General features: G+C 41.8%; 1 protein-coding gene across 1 annotated transcript in view; it reads left to right on the plus strand.

Moving 5' to 3' along the window:
* The window catches only part of LOC126185213 (uncharacterized), a 34275-nt gene extending 14582 nt beyond the window's left edge, over positions 1–19693 (plus strand). Inside the window, exons 2-3 of the mRNA XM_049928113.1 lie at positions 15528–15723; positions 19663–19693. Coding sequence (XP_049784070.1) covers positions 15528–15723; positions 19663–19693 — 227 coding nt within the window. The remainder of the gene's footprint in view (positions 1–15527; positions 15724–19662) is intronic.
* The last annotated feature ends 4702 nt before the right edge of the window (positions 19694–24395 follow it).

The following is a 24395-nucleotide window of genomic DNA, read 5'->3' on the forward strand; positions in this document are numbered from 1 at the left end:
TTCAGGCCAAAGGTCATACCCTTAAGATCCATCCGGCTGTTTCTCCTTTTAGTTTCTGTGATATGTGTTTTTTTTTTTGTGGTGCGGGTTATCAGCCAACAGTCCCCGAGTGTCCTGGCGGGGCTGCCACCTCATTTCCTGGACACCTGCCAAGGTTTTATTTAAGGGCATTACCCCTTAGATAGCTTGTCTTCACCACAACTACAGAACGCTATCCATCCCTTCGCAGTAAGGCCTATGTGCATCAACGTTGTCCTGGTTTCCAAGGATCTTCCGCTGTCCACATTAGGGGACTGTGTCTGCTGCCACACAATCACAAGGAGGAAAAGGAAAGGAAGGGAGTGTATAGGATGGGACAGAACAGAATAGGATAGGACAGGACAGGAAAGGACACTAGATGGGACATTGTGAGATACACTTTGTCTGGATCCTCTATGGAGACCTGTCTGGCTTGGGAGGCCCTGCTGATAGTTAAACCACCGCCAGCATAGCCCTCCACTTCATTGGATCACACAAACCCCCTTGCCCACACGGACAGTATTTCGTTAAGTTGGTGTCTCCTGAGGGGGTCTATATGTATAGAGCACATAATTTTCCACATAAAATCTCTCTCATACCTTTATGGCTCTCGATGTGTTGAATCTCTACAATTCTCACAACAGGCCAGTCATTTGCTCTGTACATGCCAGAACGTAAGCCACAGAAACGTTACACTGCAACATATTTACATTTCAGACAAACAGTGCAGTTATCGTTTATATGTCTAGAGTCTCCCGAAAAAATTATGCCCACACTCACATTGGCTGAGTGTCTCGATTCTCCTCGGTTCCAGGAAATTTTTTGATGTTTAAGTCTTCCAGTCAGCACTTCCAGAAGATGCTACAACCTGCCAAGACTATCTCAAAAACGTGGTTTTAAAAGTACCCAAGCTGTCTAAGGTGCTGCAGTCATGGACTGTGTGGCTGGTTCCGGTGGAGGTTCGAGTCCTCCATCGGACATGGGTGGGTGTGTTTGTCCTTAGGATAATTTAGGTTAAGTAGTGTGTAAGCTTAGGGACTGATGACCTTACCAGTTAAGTCCCATAAGATTTCACACACATTTGAACTTTATTTTTTTTTTAAGAAGTACAGGCCCCTTGTGCTATGAGATAATCAACAGCACTCCTGCAGATGGAAGGGTTGGAAGGACATCACCAATATGGGTTGGTGTTTTGCAATCAACATCACAGTCGATAGTGCAACAAGGAAAACGCGAGGATATTCATAACATTTTGCCGTCCGCACGTCTCGTACAAATTTATTCGCTTGGCGGCGGCAGCACGAAGTCGAATTACTTGGTTTTTCGCCGGCCGCTTGTCACCTTTCCGTTGATGACAAGCTTCAAACACATTGACTTTTGCGCCCTTTAATTTTCCGAAAATCCTCTGTTTTGCCGTATAGTTCCACAAACTCGAATTTTGTTTTCAAGTAACTTCTCTGCAAGTTCTACAACAAAGAAAACAAAAAACAAACAAAAAATGACTCTGAGCACTAGGACTTAACATCTGAGGTCATCAGTCCCCTAGACTTAGAACTACTTAAACTTAACTAACCTAAGGACATCATACACATCCATGCCTGAGGTAGGATTCGAACCTGCGATCGTAGCGGTCGCGCGGTTCTAGACTGAAGAGCCTAGAACCGCTCGGTCACTCCGGCCGGCGCAAGTTGTACACTGTTATAATAATTATCCATGCAGAGGTAAGCCACTTTTCATCAGAAGGTCTCAATAGTTCCATCACTGTTTTTGCTATAGGCTGTCCAGCGCCGGAATATATCTTGAATGAGGAAATGTATCCCGTACTCGAATCACACAGCATCCGAATGAGTATGCCGTGTTTCGAAATTTTCGATGGACAGTAAACTAAAATTTAACCGTCCACGTCACGGTATCATTCCTTCATCAATGAGATGTTTTGACTTAGATCAAACGTTTCTTTAAACTTTTTGGAGAAATAATTAAGTACGAATTGGATTTTGACAAGCTGGTCTGCATCATTCGGTCGGAAAAATGTAAAAATGATAATATTTGTCTGATTCGCTTGCAGGACATCGTTTTGATAAATATCAGTGTGTCTATCGACGGATTCGTTGACCAATAAAAATCGATTCTAGCTTTTTTTACAATTCCCATAAGGATAGCAAGCCCAAACCATTTTCTAAGTTTGGGTCCCGTAATGTCTACAAATTTGGCATTTTTAAAATCCAGTTTCTTTCTATTGCAGTTTTGACTGTAGTACTTGTTGGTTTCGTTGCTAATATATTCAAATAGATCGTTCCCAGTATATAATTCTACAATATCTTCGACGCTCTGTGTATCTTTGGGAAATATGTCTGGATCCAGGGCTCCTTCAAATTTATTATTGGTCCTCGGTAAATCATAGTCTGACCACTGTGCACTGTCTTCTTCGTCTGATTCAGCCGAATCAGTTGGCAACCGTAGCATTCGCCGAATTTTTCTTGGACGTATTTCACTATCTTCCTACGATTATGCTTCAATTTAATTTTTTTTTTATATCCAATGTCTTCTTCCCAATCGGCCAAGTCGTCCGGAACGTCAGACAAGACGTCTGCGCATTCATCGTAAATAATCCTACTGTTTCTTTCGTCCGCCATGATGAAAGGGCACAAGTATTTATAAAAACAAAACACTTGTTGACGTGTGTAACTTATTGTTACCAAACAAAACACCAACAGAATGCAAAAGATACTAACGTGCTGTTGCTGGCCACTGCGCGATACTATGCTCACTACACCACTCTGGTGTCGCCGGCCACTGAGCGATACTATGCAGACGACATCACTGTGGTGTCCCCGGCCGTTGACCACTGTTTTCCCACGACACCACTGTGGTGTCGCTGGACGGCATAGTGTTAAGAGAGCGGATGAGGTTATGTTCATCCAGCTGAACCCTCACATTGCTATTTTGTGTAGCTGTATCGCCTCTTATGTTCAGATGTACTCCACAATGCATTGAAATCATAATTCACCACGTCAAATTTATACTCTCCTTACAACTAGACAAATGTATTATTTTTTACTTGAATAGTAGTCTGATTACTTCCCACAAACGTCTGGTGATATGTCGGATCATAAGCCACAGCACCTTTATGTTCAAGCAGCAGCAGCAGCATAACGTTTCTTACTTTCATTTATAGGTGTATAAAAGAAATTGTGATATGTCCACACTCTTACCAGCTGGGTGTCGTTTTCACACAGCCCAGTAATAAAAATGCCTCCCGCCATCACATATTTGTCAATGAATAAAAGATGCTATCACAATTTTAAAAATCCCTAACGTCTTTTTCTATCCATTTCACGACCTCCACGAAAGCCTTTCGTATCTTTGAGTCTTTTGAATCCAGCCGACCCACAGTGGTGTCTTATATGTACTCAGACTGCCAAGTTGGGGTTTGTGTCAATTCATTATATGCATAGCTACCATAGACATACCTACCACCACCCAGATCATACAAATTTCCGCTGACTAGAAATCATTGCGAGTGCAATATATACTCGAGTACATCCAATTGGAGTTAATTTTCAGGGTCCAACACATGGGTGGAGAAACCGCAAAACTGTTCGCTCTAAGCACATCTTTAAGTTCCTGTCGCTAAGCACTGTAACTGTTTAACAATTTGGAGCAGAAGTAGGATCACCGTGAGATGGACCTATAGTTGCAGCTGGCAAAATCGAGTTTGTTACGAATAAACAAAGGAGCCTGTTGCAGCGTCATGCAAAGGTTTTGTTTGTTACATGTGCGAAAAACGGCGACTTAACGATACAGACCTGTTTATATCCTACACATGTGTGTGTGGGAGCTGAATTTTCAGAAAGGAATACCATGTTATGTATAAACATTCTTTAGGCTTGAATTCAAAGAATTCTGTATTCCGAGCATACACCAAGCTTCTGTTTGTCCTCTTCAGCGCACTAGCTGTATTTACCTGAATAATCACTATTAGTCCACCGTCATTCAGTTATTCAACTTCAAATGTGTTCAAGATGTCTGTGAATAAGGTAATGCCGTAATTCTCATAGTGAATTTGAGGAGTGGTAGCCAGTTTATTGCGTAATGTAGGGTCATACTTTAGTTACCGCTATTAAAGAGGGACAGTGGCTGCACAACTCTGCTTATTCAAGAAGAGAGCTGTACCCACACATAAGAAAAAAATATTCTAGAGCTCGTACTCCCTCAATACGTTACAAGAATTTGCTGGGAAAAAGGAATGTTACTGCTTTCAATGTGTTTGAGCGAGGGAAATCAAGAAATGTGTGTAATGTGCTCTCAGATGTTTATATGAAACAGATTAACAGTTTTTTCTTTTGATTACAATGTTCTTTTCCTTGCTATATGCTTCCTACACAACTTTACCATTACTATGTGATGTATATTGCACAGATTTTATTTGCTACCTTACATGTTTAAAAGGGAAGAATTCATTTCAAAGTATAAACGCTGCTTTAAGCACTATAACTCAAATGCATGGTGCCATAATGATGGACCACCATAAGTTAAGATGTATTTTATTTAGTGTAAAGCTGAGAAGATCAATAGTAATAATAATAATAATAATAATAATAATAATAACCCGTGGAGGCCCGGGAAAAGAATAGGCCTCCGGTATGTTCTGCCAGTCGTAAAAGGCGACGAAAAGAACAAACCACTAATAGGGCTAACCCCCCTTTTAGTGTGATTGCTCGGTTCAGGACAGAACTAAAGAAGCCTCGGACAAGCGCCGTCATGGTCGGGGACGACGCTTGAACCCTATGCCCGCCCACAATGGTAACGACACTGCTAGCCAACTGGAAAATGATTTAAATCCAAATAGAGGTGTTTTGCAGGATATGCTTCCTGCAACCACCCTAGAAGGAAAACAAAGACAGAGGATGAGATGGTCAGATGAAGTCAATCGACACCTCATGTTCTGTTATTACCAAGCAACAAACCTAGGAACCAACACAACTGAATACAGATCACAAGTATACACAACATTTATTACCAGATACCCGGAATTAAAATTTTTAACAGAACAACGACTAGCTGATCAGATCCGTGTAATAATCAAAAATAACAGGATACCCCAGTCAGAATTAGAAAACATCAAACAACAAGTACATCAAATACTGGAACAAAATAATGTGCAATCAGAAGAAGAAGAAAACACAGTAATGGACTCAAACATCCCAGAGCAAACAAACAAAGACCAACACGCATCAATTAAACAATCAGAGGAAAACGAAATCTTAAGACAGCCACCAGAACAAGCACAAATAGAACACGAAGAGACACATGTGTTAGATATAGAAGAGAAATTTCAGCTGACATATATAGAATACAAAGACACAAATACAGACATTAGACCATTCTTGCATAGACCGCCAAATAACCCACAAGTCGAAACAACAATAAAAACTATCAACACAATCATACACAACAAAATAAATGAAAACACAACTATGGAAGAGTTACAACTACTGGTTTATATAGGAGCACTCACTACACTAAATATACACACTAGGCAGAGATCAGAACAAACCAACACACAGAAGAAACCCACAAAACCAGCATGGCAACACAGGCTACAGATCAGAATAGAAAAACTGAGAAAAGACATCGGACAGCTAACACAATTTATAAGAAATGAAATATCAGACAAAAAACGAAAAAGGTTAGCTAAAATCTCACAACAAGAAGCAATAGAGCAATTAGATGAAAAAAAGCAGAAATTGCAAGCATTGGCCAAACGACTTAGAAGATACAAAAAAAGTGAAAATAGAAGGAAACAAAACCAAACATTCAACACAAACCAAAAGAGATTTTACCAAACAATGGATAACACACACATTAAAATAGACAATCCACCAAACATAATAGACATGGAACACTTCTGGAGCAGCATATGGTCAAACCCGGTACAACATAACAGGCATGCACGGTGGATACAAGCAGAAACAGACACATACAAGATGATACCACAAATGCCTGAAGTGATAATTTTGCAACATGAAGTCACCCGAGCAATTAATTCTACACACAATTGGAAAGCCCCTGGAAATGATAAAATAGCAAATTACTGGCTAAAGAAGTTCACCTCAACACATTCACATCTAACTAAATTATTTAACAGTTACATTGCAGACCCATACACATTCCCTGATACACTTGCACATGGAATAACCTATCTGAAACCTAAAGATCAAGCAGACACAGCAAACCCAGCTAAATATCGCCCCATAACATGCCTACCAAAAATATACAAAATATTAACTTCAGTCATCACACAGAAATTAATGACTCATACAACACAGAACAAAATTATAAATGAAGAACAAAAAGGCTGCTGCAAAGGAGCACGAGGATGTAAAGAGCAACTGATAATAGATACAGAGGTGACATATCAAGCGAAAACTAAACAAAGGTCCCTACACTACGCATACATTGATTACCAAAAAGCCTTTGATAGTGTACCCCACTCATGGTTACTACAGATATTGGAAATATACAAAGTAGATCCTAAATTGATACAGTTTCTAAACACAGTAATGAAAAACTGGAAAACCACACTTAATATCCAAACAAATTCAGATAACATCACATCACAGCCAATACAGATTAAGCGTGGAATATACCAAGGAGACTCATTAAGCCCTTTCTGGTTCTGTCTTGCTCTGAACCCACTATCCAACATGCTAAATAATACAAATTATGGATACAATATTACTGGAACATACCCACACAAAATCACACATTTGCTATACATGGATGATCTAAAACTACTGGCAGCAACAAATCAACAACTCAACCAATTACTAAAGATAACAGAAGTATTCAGCAATGATATAAATATGGCTTTTGGAACAGACAAATGTAAGAAAAATAGCATAGTCAAGGGCAAACACACTAAACAAGAAGATTACATATTGGATAATCACAGCGACTGCATAGAAGCGATGGAAAAAACAGATGCCTATAAATACCTAGGATACAGACAAAAAATAGGAATAGATCATACAAATATTAAAGAAGAACTAAAAGAAAAATATAGACAAAGACTAACAAAAATACTGAAAACAGAATTGACAGCAAGAAACAAGACAAAAGCTATAAATACTTATGCTATACCAGTATTGACCTACTCATTTGGAGTAGTGAAATGGAGTGACACAGACCTAGAAGCACTCAATACACTTACACGATCACAATGCCACAAATATAGAATACATCACATACATTCAGCAACAGAAAGATTCACATTAAGCAGAAAGGAAGGTGGAAGGGGATTTATAGATATAAAAAACCTACATTATGGACAGGTAGACAATTTAAGAAAATTCTTTCTAGAACGAGCAGAAACTAGCAAAATACACAAAGCAATCACTCATATAAATACATCAGCTACACCATTGCAATTTCATAACCACTTCTACAACCCTTTAGATCACATAACATCAACAGATACAAAGAAAGTAAATTGGAAAAAGAAAACACTACACGGCAAGCACCCGTATCATCTAACACAGCCAGACATATCTAGACGCATCCAACACATGGCTAAGAAACGGCAATATATACAGTGTGACGGAAGGATTCATGATTGCAATACAGGATCAAACAATAAACACCAGATATTACAGCAAGCATATTATTAAAGATCCCAATACCACAACAGATAAATGCAGACTTTGCAAACAACAAATAGAAACAGTAGATCACATCACAAGCGGATGTACAATACTAGCAAATACAGAATACCCCAGAAGACATGACAATGTAGCAAAAATAATACATCAACAACTTGCCATAAAACATAAACTAATAAAACAACACGTTCCCGCATACAAGTACACACCACAAAATGTACTGGAGAATGATGAATACAAATTATACTGGAACAGAACGATTATAACAGATAAAACAACACCACATAACAAGCCTGACATCATACTCACCAATAAAAAGAAGAAATTAACACAACTAATTGAAATATCCATACCCAACACAACAAATATACAGAAGAAAACAGGAGAAAAAATTGAAAAATACATCCGACTGGCTGAGGAAGTCAAGGACATGTGGCATCAGTATAAAGTCGACATCATCCCAATTATACTATCAACTACAGGAGTCATACCTCACAATATCCACCAGTACATCAATGCAATACAGCTACATCCAAACATATATATATAACTACAAAAATCTGTAATTATTGATACCTGTTCAATGACCCGAAAGTTCCTAAATGCAATATAACATATACCATACAGTTACAAGGAAGTCACGCTTGACCGAGGTCCGCGTCACGTTCCATTTTTAACCAGACTTAAGTCTGAGAAAAAAAAGTCAAAGATAATAATAATAATGGCCTGCAAATCTCATATGAGAAAACCCAGTACATAGAAAGAATGGCACAAGACAAATTGCCTATTGTGACAACCCATGGGAAAGTCGTAAAAGTACCACATTTTAAGTACCTAGGAGAAATCATCCAGCCATCAGGGATCAACCTAAAGGCCAATGAGGGAAGAATAAAAAAACTACAGAAAGCATATAAACTCACGTGGAACTATTATAACAAAAAGTCCATATCCATTAACGCAAAATTGAGGCACTACAACACTGTCGTACTTCCGGAGGCACTGTATGCATCTGAAACAACACAAATAGGTGGGCAAACTAAAATCAAAGAAATAGAGAAACACGAAAGGAAAATTCTCAGGAAAATTTTTGGCCCGATACAAGAGCAAGGAATCTGGAAGAAGAGACCAACATCAGAATTATATAAATACACAGACAAGATTACGGATACAATAAGGAAAAGAAGAATGCAGTTCTACGGACATATCCACAGGATGAATGAAGACAGAATTTTAAAGCGAATTCTTAAAGTCATCAACTCAGGCTGGGGAAAAACAAAATGGATAAAAGTAGTTGAAGAGGACCTCAGACAAGCACACATAACAGTAAACGATGCAGAAAATAGAACTGAATTCAGGAACATCATCAAAAAACATAAATTTGACACCACAACACAGAAGAGACCAGGATGCAAATGGACAGCGGAGCGAAAGAAACAACACAGTGAACACATGAAGAAAATTTGGGCTCAGAAAAAACATAAACAATCATCATAAATGAATTCAAGTTCAAACGCTCTCTTAAATGGGAATAATCGAAAATAATGATAATAATAATAACAATAATGTCTGTTCTGTAGTCAAGTATGATGCTACTACTTTTAATGACCTATTTCTTTAATTGAAGGTTTCTATGATGATGTGTGTAGACAGTTCATATTTAAAGATGTTGCATTTACTGAAGATACCGGAATAATAGAGACATTCTTAGCAAATATTGCATCACTGAGGTCGTTCAAGGACGTGAAGTGCGCTAAAACACAGAATAGTGCAAAGTGGTTAACGCATTTCTACCATGGAATTCACTGGGATGATCCTGGCGTACCCTGTAAGTACGAGTATATGGCGACGTCACTTCGATTATTCGACCATCATCCACGTCAAGGGGAAGGAAAAGATGTCATGGACGCGTCAAATCTTCAAGTTTGCTGCTATTCAAGACTTGGAATTCTATGGGTACGCACTTCTCTATCAATGCAAGAAGAAGATGTGTGAAAATAATGTTGCTGTTGTGTCTGATTATGAAAACGTAAAATTACTTTGTGAAATAAATGATTTTTTACTTCAAAACATGTGTATGATTTCTCTTCATTCTGTTCCAGTTTTCATAGTATACAGTTTCATCCAGATACCATGTCTGCGGTTCTCCTAGATACAGTTTTAGATATGCTCACTACACGTTTTTGGAAGCGGACCCCGTAATGTGTCTCCTGCTCCTGTAACACAATATGTGCTGCATGATAGGCATAATTCTATGCAGCCATTCTATATATTTTGTTATTCTCTGCCTTACACTTCACCTCCTTTATAGACTCATCTTCAGAAAAGCTAATGTCATTTGTGTCCTGCACAGCCTTTATAGATACATACACAATGCAATAGGTGATAGGTTATTTTTTGTAATTAACAACAAAGATGTATGGCAAAGAATTTTTTCATGTATTCGGTTCACACAGGTTCAGTTCAGTTCTGGAGATTACAATTCAGTTTTTGAGGTACAATATAGTTCTTGAGGTACAATTTGACTCTGCTTTTCCAATGCAGAGACACTTTTAACTTACACGCTACAACAGTAACCCTGGTTAAAAATATTTTTTTTTTGTTCACAGTAGTCCTCGATGAGAATGTTCACAATTTTTCCAGATATATAAATCTACACCAAAAACTAATGTGTAGATACTTTTTTTACTGCTACAACTAAATTCCACTGTCCCTGTGGCATAGCCTTCACAATAATTTTGATGAACTGTGTACACTTACAAACTAATTTCCACTGCCTCTTAGCAAAGCTTTTTATAATATAATTCTGATGGACTGTATTCACTTAAAAACTGATCTGACTTGAATGGCTAGTGGCAGATGGAAGCTTAAAACTATTCTATTTACAAGACACACGTGGTGTGTGTGTGTGTGTGTGTGTGTGTGTGTGTGTGTGTGTCTATATTATATATAGGGTACATGAACATTGCAGATGAACAAATGAATAAATAAATGTAGAAATATTTTCTTGTTTATGCTTTTTAATACATACATATATACATTTTTCCTTTATTTTTTTTCCTAAAAATGTGTGTGTGTGTGTGTGTAGTGCACATAGATAAAAAAATATTTATACCACACACAATTACTTACACTAAGCGAAAAGGCCATACTACTACTCTGCAGACACTCTCTCTCTCTGTCCCTCTCTTAGTTACTCATTCTCTCCCTCTTACTTAATCAGAGACCCCTACCCCTTCCCTCGCTACAACTGAGTAGTGTGACTATGGGAGGGTTTCATCACAAATTATGCTTTTATCATAATGAGGTGACAGGCCGATTTTAGACTGCAGCACAGTGTACAGTTCATGTCCTCTCGATCCAGTCCTCGTTTGCCATACCATGTGTGGCAGCTGTGATGCAGCACAGCAAACACCGCTCTACAGGCACCGCAAATAGTCTTCGACAGAGAGGGTTCTCGATGCCATACAATGCTCACCCTTAGCCCGCCTCTTGGTGGCCCCTTCCTTTGAGTGATATACATACATTTTTGTTTACAGACTTACAAACTGCACAATCGGCAATCCTTTCCCTTTGTCTTTCACAATGCCAATAACCTTCTCGTTCTGTGGAACAATGTGGTAAGGAGTATTGGCCATGTATGAGGGCATGTCGAACTCATTACTGTGATACATAATTACTTCACATGGATTGCAGTTCTTCACCCAACAGATGAAGCTATCTTTATCCATATAAAGTAATTGAAGATCTGCGAAATGAGTTTCCACAAATTCATAGTCAAAGCAGTGCATGTGGAGTTTGGATAGGTCTAGAATGCACGTCCCCACATAAACACATTTCGTAAACTCTACTGCAGTCTTCTCCATCTCCATAGCAACAAAGCTCTCATTGAATATGGTGACCTGCTTAAACTTTGATCTGGCAATGCCTTTTCTTATGCCATAACCCTCATCCCATTTGTTCTAATCAAAATTTTATGTTGTTCCCTCAAATTCTCCAATGTTTTGCAAAAATTGAATTATTCATTAATTTATAAAAATATTTCTCAAAGTCACACATTGTGGAAGCTCTCTGTCTTGTATTCAAATCTGTATACTCCCTCAACCAGGGATACTGCTTGAAGCAGATAGCCTGAGTGATTCTAACCACGTCCTCCCCAAGTTCAGACGCTGCTGGAGATTATGACAACAAATAATGTATCTCCGCTTATTCCCCAGCATTGTTATCAATTTTGGGATGGAGTCTCCTCGCAGAACTAATTGCTCTGGACACAGTGGCAGATTGGTGTGCGCATCATGCAAACTAATAGGGTATGTGAGTTCTGCCTCCACCACATAACCAACATCAGAATCAGTCATCTTACTCCCATCATTTTTTCATCTAATCCCTTGTATTCGTCTTCAGGCAACCATTAAAACTCACGAATCGGCAGTGATTGTTGCATGACGTGCCCGTATAAGTTACTTACATCCAAGTTCATTACATCACTCAAATCAAGGAATGTGTTGAACCTGTCAGCCATCCATGGGTTATTTGACTTGGCATGCCTATAGACACACTGGCAAAGTCCTCCTCGGATCCCTTGCTCAAAGAAAAGAAGCATGTCAGCATCGGTCAAAAATGTGATGCTTCAACTCGTTGTCTTGAGTATAGCATCTCAAGACAACCCAGGTGCCATGAAATAAAAGGCAGGATCCAAAGAATATGTGGTCATGCATTGACTCCGGAATTTCTCGAAAACGTGCGCAAGGAAACACATGTCTGTGTCCATGTAAAGCTGTGCATACTCTCCTAAAGTAGAGATGTTAAATTCCCGCCAGACATTCACGGCATGTTCAAGCTCTGCATCCTTTATGGCGTCGCCTGTAAGGTTGTTGGAGAATACAGTTATGTTCGGTTGCCTAGTTTTGTTGAGTTTCGAGGTACTATCCCCATACTCGTATGGGAAAACCCCCTTCCTAGTCAAAAGTTGAAACTTTTCCTCGTCGAAAATGCAGCTCGAGTGATATGCATATCCCCCCAAAGTAGAGTTTCAACGAGTTTCTCAAGTGGCTCCTGCATGAAACATAGAGTGTCATGGAAGCGGAGTATAATTCTTGGCATCATTCGCTTGGAGAATGAAATGTATTTCTCAGTGCTCTCAGGTAGGACACTGACCTGATTTTTCTCCCAACCGAAATCATCTGAGTGCTCAACAAGAAAGTGAGCGTCATACCCACTTAAATTATGGAAGAAAACAGATATGTGACTTGGCAACTGGTACTTCACATTGCACATATTGTGAGCTGTGCCACAGATCTTCCCCACGAGACAACAGTGGTTCCTACGAGAAGTTTCCACTTTTCTATCTAACAGTAGCCCACAAATATGACAGTCAAGCACATTGCTGAACAAATCTTCATTCTCCTTCGATTTGGTCATGGGAACGTTGTTACTGTTAAGTTTATCAACCTTGTATGAAAGATTTTCAAGTTCATTGAGCAGGCCAACCGCCAGATTATCCCCAACATAAGATTTGTTGTGGTTAAGACTTGAATCACAGGAAGATACAATGTGGTACTCTGTCTCATATGGTACATGTATTTCTATAAAGATGATGTGTGAGGCTGCTCGGTCTCCTTCACAGTGGGTCACAGGAGTGAGGAGGCATTCGAAGTAGGCATACACAACAAATGGGCATCGCTTCTGGTGGTGAGTTTTTTTAAACTTTATGAATTTGTCTTCGTCAGTAGGCATAACGAGATATACCAGGTCCTTGGAAGTGTAACCTACTAGATGCTCTGCTAATAACTTGTCTGAGGAAAACTAATTCAGGCACCTTAAGCAAATACGCTTTTTATGTTCATGTTTACTCAGCTGAGAGAATAGAGTTGGTACATGCCTTTGATCAAAAGATAATGATAATATCACATTCAGAGAAAAGCAGCATGTTTACATGCATTTTACGCTAACCAGAAAATTTTGAGAAATGGAGGGGCCGACGACAGTACGCCTGTCTAGCTTATCTGGCTTGCTTTTCTTCTTCAGGCCACAAACATGAACAGATATTCCAGTACTATGAGCCTCAAATTTTGGTATGTCATGCATCTTGATGGAGAACTCGATACCATCAAAGTTACAACATTTATGAATGTCAAGGTATCTAGTCTACCATTTTGAGAAGTGCGCTGAGGATCTTTTGTGTAATTTCTCTTTGAGCCAGGATTGACCATGCAAAACAAGTCTGATCCTTTGTATTTTCGACATTAGTACATGTCCTCTTATCAGCTATATCTTTAGGTAACTTGGTATAGCTGGACTCTCCATTTACCAGATCAAAGATACGTGTGTGTTTGTACACATTTAGTATTTGGCTGAGTGCTTTATTTAGCTGACACTCTTACTTCCATCTTGGAAAACCAGTCCGTTACAGCACTCAAGGGGATTCACGAAACCACCCAGCGAGATGTGCCTCGTGTTATCACGCCATTTCCTCCCCAAAATAATGAAGACCTGTCTCTTCAATGCCAGAATCAACTTTGGGGTGGTGTGACAGTTTGACACAGAGTACCACACTGCATTTTATGGCGGGATACCATGGATCATTGACTTCCTTGAGGAGCTCCGTTTCCATGACAGGGAGGCGCGCTCTTAGAAACCCGATAGGACTGCAGTGTCCTCCTGCTGGATTCTCGATCCTTGTGAACGAAATCCGCTCCTCAAAGGCATCTGCACTCACCGAGTATTCTGACTGTGGTATAGTGTCACTGATCTGATGTCCATCAGTAAGAAGACGGGAAAGGGAACTGCCACTACCCACAGGATGATATCAATTATTAAAACTATAACTACAACTAGATGGCGAAGCTGCTTGCAATGATGTGTTGTTGGGTATGTGCTGTACCTAGCGAGATCGGAGAGGACGTGATGGCGGAGGAGGAGGAGAAGACAGTGCGGAATATGCTAGTGCAAGCAGTCAGGTTGCTGCAGCCCTGACCAACTAGCTGAGGGAGGGTGGTCCTCGGACGCCATTGCAGAGCTGGTGTGATGGTGGCGGCAGTAGCGTCTTGCCGTGTGACGATAGCAGCGCCCTTGCTGGCGAAACATGCCGCACACGACCCTGTCTCAGTAGGCTTCGCCGCTCCCTGTACCCGAGCCACGGCATAATGTGGGAATTGTTCACCTGATGCAGCCACTGTAGACTAAAGAAAATTAAAAAAAGAAGGTTCAACGTTATAGACATCGTCTGCTGTTGCTACAAAGAAAAAAAGAATACTGACTATTTGTAAGCAGAGGGAATATGTATTACCTATTTCTCTATGGCTCCTTGGCGTCTCCCTCATCTCCTCATGACGATGAATGTTTCTCTCCATCTCCTCCACCCACTGTGGCATCTCGCCCTCTCCGGAGTGGGTGAAGGCCAATTGATTCATCTCACTGATATCGTCTGCAACATAATGATCTATTAATAAAAACATATATACACAGAAACTACAGAAAACAAAAATATGTTTTAAGAAATATACTTACATGAGATTTGCCACGGCTCTCGCATATCTCCAGCACATATCTCTCCCTGTTATCATCTGCCAGGAAATCATCTAGAACGACAAGGAATTTGCGTCATATTACATAAATGATGAAATTTTTTAGAAAGAATGTATGTGAACACGACATATACTGCAACAACACGAAATTATTAGTGAAAAAGTAATATTTATCGATTTTGGTCCATCGAAATTATCTACAACAACCTCAGACTCCATGAAAAATGTATATATACTACTTACAATGCTATTGCTGCCACTGCTGTTGCTGTTGCTGCTGGTGCAGCTGCATCCACTGTCGTTGCTCTTCCTGCTGTTGCAGCTGCTATCACTGCTGTTGCTGTTCCTGCTGGTGCAGCCGCCGCTACTGCTGTAGCTGTTGCTGCGGGTGAAGCTGTTGCAGCTGCTACCACTGCTGTTGCTGTTGCTGCTGGTGCAGCTTCAGCCACTGTTGTTGCTGTTGCTGCTGGTGCAGCTTCAGCCACTGCTGTTGCTGTTCCTGCTGTTACAGCTGCGCAGTCCGGAAACGTTCGACTGCTACGGTCGCAGGTTCGAATCCTGCCTCGGGCATGGATGTGTGTGATGTCCTAAGGTTAGTTAGGTTTAAGTAGTTCTAAGTTCTAGGGGACTGATGACCTTAGAAGTTAAGTCCCATAGTGCTCAGAGCCTTTTTTTTTTTTTTTGTTTTTTTTTTTTTTTTTTTGTTACAGCTGCAGCCACTGTTGTTGCTGTTGCTGTTGGTGCAGCTGCAGCCACTCTTGTTGTTGTTGCTGCTGGTGCAGCTGCTGCCACTGTTGTTGCTGTTGCTGTAGCTGTTGCCTCTCGTCTCTTCAATTATCTGCTGGATACATGCTGAAACAATAAGGCATGTATTAAAATACAAAATTCTTAATGGAAAAAAGTTATCTATTCTGTTCCCTCGAAATCATCTAGACTCGTTGGTCACACCAGTACTACAAAGACGGAATGTATATTTACAATACTGCAGATGTTGCTGCTGGATTATCCCCACGTCAGAATATTACGTTTTTTCGTGTTGTGAAGTGCAAAATTTTACATTTCTGAACATTTAAAGCAAGTTGCCAGTCTCTGCACCACTTTGAAATCTTATCAAGATCGGACTGAATATTTATGCAGCTTCTTTCAGGTAGTGCTTCATTGTAGATAACTGCATCATTTGCAAGAAGCCTGACTTTACTATTAATGTTGTCAGCAAGGTCATGTACATAAAACATGAACAGCAACAGTCCCAACGTACTTCCGTGAGGCACACTCGAAGCTACTTCTACACCTAACGATGACTCTCCATCCAACATAGCATGCTGCATCCTCCCTACCAAAAAACCTCAATCTAGTCACAAATTTCGCTAGATACCCTCTATGACCATACTTTTGATAATAGGCGTAAGTATGCTACCAGGTCAAATGCATTTCGGAAATCAAGAAATACAGCATCTACCTGATTGCCTTGATCCAAAGCATTCAGTATGTCACGTGAGAAAAGTGCGAGTTGGGTTTCACATAATCGATGTTTTCGAAATCCATGCTGGTTGGTATCGAGGAGCTCATTCTGTTCAAGATACCTCATTATATGATAGCAACGATCATTCGAAGTAAAAAAGTCTAGTAAACATGGGCTTTAAAATGCATAGCTTGAGAGCGATGATCACTTCTTCATATTTGATACTGTGAACCAAATCTTTTTTCTGCTTGCTCTTTTTCTGCCCGGCGGATTAGTGTCTACGTCCGGTGTGCCGGCCAGCCTGTGGATGATTTTTAAAGCGGTTTTCCATCTGCCTTGGTCAATGCGGGCTGGTCCCCCACATTCCGCCTCAGCTACACTATGTCGGCGATTGCTGCGCAAACATTGTCTCCACGTATGCAAACACCATAATAACTCTACCACGCAAAGATTTGGGGTTACACTCGTCTGGTATGAGATGTTCCTGGAGGGTGGGGGGTTCCACTGGGGGCGAACTGCACAGTCGTTTCTAGGTCCCCAGTTTAATACACGATACACCAATGGCCCAAGACAAGAAAAAGTCCAGTAAACATGGGCTCTAAAGTACATACCTTAAGAGCTATATGTACTTACTCATCAGCAGCAGAAAGAAGTGTTTTCTAAAGGACAGTGTTAAATTAACTCGTATAACGATTTCAGAGCAAAAATAGTAAGAGAACAAGTGTGACGTGACCTGAAGAAAAACTAAATAAACCTGTAAAATATGATAAATTATTGGATTGAAAGAAAAGAAAAATGGAAAGAAACTGAAATTACCATCTTGTCCCTAGTTGATCAAGATGGATGAAAGAAAGGTCATACATAAATCACAAGTGTCACAAATAGACTTTTTTATATATTTTCGTGCATATCAGCCCACGAATTTCCACAAACTTTGATATACTAGTCGGGGACTACCTACAAGTAACTCCTGTGAAGGGTTTGGGATCGTTACATTTCCATTTTCGAAAACATCTGGATCAGAGATGTTGACAGTTGATCCGTTCCGGATTAAGTGGAATCGTTAGAACATAAAAATAAAGAAATTTTGTTTATGCAAGTCAGACCTGCAACCTAACAGAATGAGAAATAGAGAAACTAGCGATTTTGATCCATGGCAGACACTCTAAGGAGCAGCGCCTTTGCGACCTCGAGTTGCAGACGAGTGCTGCAGGGCCTGTGCTGAGACCTCAGGCAACTTCCACGTGCGTATGTTCGAATCGTACTTTTTTAAACACTGTTTTAACATTTACCAGAAATTTCCTGGTTAAACAAATATGTAGTTCAAGGACAGGAGTAGGTCAACTACCTTACCTCACAGGGCAGCAAATTGAATGTTTCCAAGCTTCAAATGTAGTACAATGTCTTTAAAAAAGCGTAACATTACACGTGGTATTTGACGACAACCTGTGTTCGACATCAGCATGGCTAAAACCACTCATAGCAAGTGTCAGCACTAGCAATTGAGGGTATATAAAGCTTGTTGGGGAACCTGGAAACAGTGCAGTCATTATCGTAATGCGGAAATGGAGCGATTTACACTCCTGGAAATGGAAAAAAGAACACATTGACACCGGTGTGTCAGACCCACCATACTTGCTCCGGACACTGCGAGAGGGCTGTACAAGCAATGATCACACGCACGGCACAGCGGACACACCAGGAACCGCGGTGTTGGCCGTCGAATGGCGCTAGCTGCGCAGCATTTGTGCAACGCCGCCGTCAGTGTCAGCCAGTTTGCCGTGGCATACGGAGCTCCATCGCAGTCTTTAACACTGGTAGCATGCCGCGACAGCGTGGACGTGAACCGTATGTGCAGTTGACGGACTTTGAGCGAGGGCGTATAGTGGGCATGCGGGAGGCCGGGTGGACGTACCGCCGAATTGCTCAACACGTGGGGCGTGAGGTCTCCACAGTACATCGATGTTGTCGCCAGTGGTCGGCGGAAGGTGCACGTGCCCGTCGACCTGGGACCGGACCGCAGCGACGCACGGATGCACGCCAAGACCGTAGGATCCTACGCAGTGCCGTAGGGGACCGCACCGCCACTTCCCAGCAAATTGGGGACACTGTTGCTCCTGGGGTATCGGCGAGGACCATTCGCAACCGTCTCCATGAAGCTGGGCTACGGTCCCGCACACCGTTAGGCCGTCTTCCGCTCACGCCCCAACATCGTGCAGCCCGCCTCCAGTGGTGTCGCGACAGGCGTGAATGGAGGGACGAATGGAGACGTGTCGTCTTCAGCGATGAGAGTCGCTTCTGCCTTGGTGCCAATGATGGTCGTATGCGTGTTTGGCGCCGTGCAGGTGAGCGCCACAATCAGGACTGCATACGACCGAGGCACACAGGGCCAACACCCGGCATCATGGTGTGGGGAGCGATCTCCTACACTGGCCGTACACCACTGGTGATCGTCGAGGGGACACTAAATAGTGCACGGTACATCCAAACCGTCATCGAACCCATCGTTCTACCATTCCTAGACCGGCAAGGGAACTTGCTGTTCCAACAGGACAATGCACGTCCGCATGTATCCCGTGCCACCCAACGTGCTCTAGAAGGTGTAAGTCAACTACCCTGGCCAGCAAGATCTCCGGATCTGTCCCCCATTGAGCATGTTTGGGACTGGATGAAGCGTCGTCTCACGCGGTCTGCACGTCCAGCACGAACGCTGGTCCAACTGAGGCGCCAGGTGGAAATGGCATGGCAAGCCGTTCCACAGGACTACATCCAGCATCTCTACGATCGTCTCCATGGGAGAATAGCAGCCTGCATTGCTGCGAAAGGTGGATATACACTGTACTAGTGCCGACATTGTGCATGCTCTGTTGCCTGTGTCTATGTGCCTGTGGTTCTGTCAGTGTGATTATGTGATGTATCTGACCCCAGGAATGTGTCAATAAAGTTTCCCCTTCCTGGGACAATGAATTCACGGTGTTCTTATTTCAATTTCCAGGAGTGTATTTGTTCCAAAAGGAAAGGCATGATTATTGACTTTCGAGCCAAGGGTGGAAGCATTTCCGAAATGGCTAAGTTTTAAATTGTTCGCTTGTCGCCATGGTTAGAGCGTATCATGCATGGCAAAATGTCGGTATTTAAAACCGGCGCCGAGGAAACTGTGGTACACGTCGAAATTTGTTGGTAATTTTATTAAGGTCTTCCACTTTTCCATCTGTTTCGTGCATTTTTGCAAGTAATAATGACAGCATGTCAGTGATGCCAGTGAAGATAAATTTGGAGCACGATCGGCGACATTTTGTGTTACCTTTTCGTGACTGACGGCTACAGATTCTCCTGTACTGTGGGTGTTCTGGGCTATTGATGAGGTCATTAGTGAGTCATGGGATTTCCCCATCCCACTCCCTCCCAGTCTGATAAAGGTCAGTTGCCCTTTGTGTAAAATAGCGGGAAATTCACATTTTGGCGAGAAGTTCAAAAATTAGCCCAAGTGCGCTATTTTTTGCTCCTATGATGTCTAGATGTCTAGGGCTGTTGTCCTAAATACAGAATTAAAAATGGTGACCATAGCACACTAACCCGGGCTTGTGATATGAGCACTAGCCTAACTATGAGGCATGTTCAGAAAGAAAATGTACAATGCCCATAATGGGCTGTGTTTTTTCCTTGTTTTTTGAGAGTTGGCAGCACTAAGTGGTACGGGGGTGGGGTGGGGATCCTCTGACCACAGCGAGCATCACAGGAACATGATAGTATGTAAACTCACACTGTAGTGTCCAGTCGTGTGAAAAATGTCTGTAAGAAATCGCTCTAATTGCGAGACGCGTGCCGTGTTCCGCATTTTGCTCGCAGAAGGAATAAAACCTACCGAAATTTTTTCTCGAATCTAAACGGCTTACGGCGAAGGTGCTACGAACAGCCGGCCGAAGTGGCCGTGCGATTCTGGGCGCTGCAGTCTGGAACCGAGCGACCGCTACGGTCGCAGGTTCGAATCCTGCTTCGGGCATGGATGTGTGTGATGTCCTTAGGTTAGTTAGGTTTAATTAGTTCTAAGTTCTAGGCTACTGATGACCTCGGAAGTTAAGTCGCATAGTGCTCAGAGCCATTTGAACCATTTTTTTTGCTACGAACAGAACGACTGTTCGTACGTTCTGGTACGTACGAACGTACGAACAGTCGTTCTGTTCGTAGCAAAAAAAAAATGGTTCAAATGGCTCTGAGCACTATGCGACTTAACTTCCGAGGTCATCAGTCGCCTAGAACGTAGAACTAATTAAACCTAACTAACCTAAGGACATCACACACATCCATGCCCGAGGCAGGACTCCTCCTCCTCAGGGGACACCGCCTTAACGTAGCACTGTCCGTGCGGGCGAGGAGGTTTGCGTGCTCCGGATCCGGAGGGCTATGCCGGCGGTAGCGTAGCTACCAGCAGGGTCACCCATGCCGGACAGGCCAAAGGGGAGGAGCCAGACAAAGTGTGTCCCACAACGATCTATCGCCCCCCTTTCCTATCCCAAACCTGTCCTCACCATTTCCTTTTCCTGTCATTCCCTGGTATATGTACAAAAGGGTAGAAAGACCTCTATAGGCGTGGAGAAGCCAATCTTTCTACGGGAGAAAACCCCGAATGAAAAATCCTGGTCCTCCAGGTTGGGGGTTGGCGACGGGCTACCAACCCGTCCTGGAAAAAATAATCACCGGTACTAGCATCACAGAAGAGCCTCGGATAGGACTGATCTCTGTAAAACGACCTAAGCAAGAACAAGGACTACGAAAGGAAATACAACTAGGGACCTGGAATGTCAGAAGCCTATACCAACCTGGGGCAGCAAAATGTGTAGTAAGGGAGACAGATAAGTATCAAATTGATCTATTGGCCCTGCAAGAAACAAGGTGGACGGAAACCGGAGCTACAGAAATGGAAAACTATGTCATATTCCATGGAGCCTCAGAAACAAACCACTCACTAGGAACTGGTTTTGCAGTGAAGAAATCACTCTGTACCACTCTCATAGATTTTAAATCAATCAACCCCAGAATCTCACTCCTAACCATAGACACGGGAAAACACAAACTCACATGTATAAATTGTCATGCCCCAACCGAAGAAAGCGATGACATCAAAAAAGATATTTTCTACGAGGAATTAGAAACGGTTTTAGACAACGTACCAAGTGAACATTACAAAATTATACTTGGAGATTTTAATGCGAAAATAGGGAAAGAAGCAGCCTTCATGGGGACCATCGGAAAGCACAGTTTACATGATGTGAGCAGTGATAACGGCACTAGGCTGGTTAGCTTTGCGACTGCAAAAGGCTTGTTTATAAGTAGTACTGATTTCGACAGGAAGAGAATATATAAAGGAACCTGGGTGTCTCCAGATGGAAAAACAGTGAACCAAATTGACCACCTAATTGTAGAGAAGAGAATAAAGAAGTGGATACAAAATGTTAGAACGGCAAGAGGTGCGGAATGTGAATCAGACCACTTCCTTGTCAGAGGAAGGATGAAAACAATATGGAGAGTCAGGAAGCACAAAAGAATGCAAAGAGTGGCTCGATATGACCATGAGAGTCTGACTGAAGATAATATAAGAAGATCTTTCAAGATAGCACTAACAAACCGTTTTGAGGGTTTGAATGAAGAGGAAGGAGATACTGTGGTAGATCAGGACTGGAAGGCGATTGCAGAGACCATTAAAGAAACAGCTCAAGAAGTAATCCCAAAGCGAACTAGGGGAAAAAGAGTGTGGTTCAATGAGGAGTGTGAGGGAGCTATCAGGGAGAGACAACGGGCCAAACTACTGTGGATACAAAGCAATATGCAAGAAGAAGAAAAATCGAAGTTTGAAGAAACACGACGACAGACCCAAGCCACATTGAGGAAAGCAAAGAGAAAATATGTTAAAAGTATCATGGAGGAAGCTGAACAAGACTTTCATGGAAATAGGTATAAAGAACTTTATAGAAAAGTTTTAAAGGAGAGACATACCATCAACACAGATTCATAAAAGATGCCAATGGAAGAATGTTAACAGAAGATCAAAAAATTGGAAGAAGATGGATGGAATGCTTCAGAGAATTACTAAACTCTGATGAACCAACCGAACTACTTGAGTTTGATGAACCAGTAACAGTAGACCCAGAATATCCTCCACCCACCATTGAAGAGATAAGGAACCAGATTAAAAACCTTAAGAATGGTAAAAGTCCAGGTGAGGACGGTATTCCTGCTGAACTTCTCAAGGCTGGAGACATCCTCTGTTTCAAAATCCACAAGCTAATCGAGCAAATTTGGGTAAAACATGAAATACCAGAGGAATGGAAGGTAGCTGTGATATGCCCCATATATAAAAAGAAAGACAAATCCGTGTGTGACAACTACATGGGCATAGCGCTACTCAACACCTGTTATAAGATCTTCTCCAACTGCCTATTAGAACGAATAAAACCTATAGCAACAGACATAATTGGAGAATACCAAGGAGGTTTCCAGGCAGGGCGATCAACCACGGACCAGATTTTTGTCCTAAAACAGGTCTGTGAAAAAATGTACGAATACGGACGAGAGATACATCTCCTGTTTGTAGACTTCAAGAAGGCTTACGACAGTATACATAGACCTAGCCTGATTAGAACTATGACAGAGTTTGGTATACCAAAGAAGTTGGTCAAACTGGTAGAGGTATGCCTAAATGACACAAAACTTAAGGTTAAGGTAGGCAATCAAATGACAGAAAGCTTCCAAGTTGTAACAGGATTACGCCAAGGAGATGGGTAATGCGGGATTTCAACAAAGAAAACATCAAGGGCATTCAAATTGGTAATGAGCACATTACATATCTGGCCTATGCAGACGACATTGCACTATTAGCATGCACACAAGAAGATCTGAAGAGAAGATCCAGACCTTGGAGTTATTGGCAGCTAGGATCGGTCTACAAATTAGCTCTGAAAAGACAGAGTATATGACCATAGGAAGAAAGATCCAGAACTCTCAAGATTTAATTGTGAACAACACCAGGTATAAACATGTGAAAGAGTTCAAATACCTTGGATCATGTTTTACAGAAGTAACATCAACTGAAGCAGAGATAAAAGCACGACTGCAGGCGGGAAACAGATACTATCACTCTCTAGACCCTATATTAAAATGTAGAAGTGTCTCGCAACAACTAAAGCTACGGTTGTATAAGACATTAATAATGCCAGTAGTACACTATGGTTCTCAAACCTGGAGCACTCGAAAACAAGACCTTAAGCGACTGCTAACATTTGAAAGGAAAGTCCTCAGGAAAATATTTGGACCAGTCAGAGATCAGACTACTGGAGAATGGAGAAGACGCCATAACACTGAATTAGAAGAGCTGTACAAGGAGCCTAACATCTTGGGAGTGATGAGAAGCAAAAGACTGCAATGGGCTGGACATGTTGTTAGAATGGAGGCAACAAGATGGCCCAAAATCACAATGGACTGGATCCCGTCAGGCAGCAGACCAGTGGGAAGACCTAGAAAGAGGTGAATCGATGGAGTGAGAGAAGACCTGTTGCAGCTGGGAGTCACGGAAAACTGGAGACAGACAGCAGAAGACAGAGACGGATGGAGAGCTCTAACTGTGGTGGCGTGCGGTCCTCTGGGCCTGATCGCGTGATGATGATGACGATGATGATGATGATGATGACGAACAGAACGACTGCGTTTGAGTGGTGTTGGGAGTTTAGTGGA

This window comes from Schistocerca cancellata, chromosome 1 (assembly GCF_023864275.1).
Source record: "Schistocerca cancellata isolate TAMUIC-IGC-003103 chromosome 1, iqSchCanc2.1, whole genome shotgun sequence".
Classification (NCBI taxonomy): Eukaryota; Metazoa; Arthropoda; class Insecta; order Orthoptera; family Acrididae; genus Schistocerca; species Schistocerca cancellata.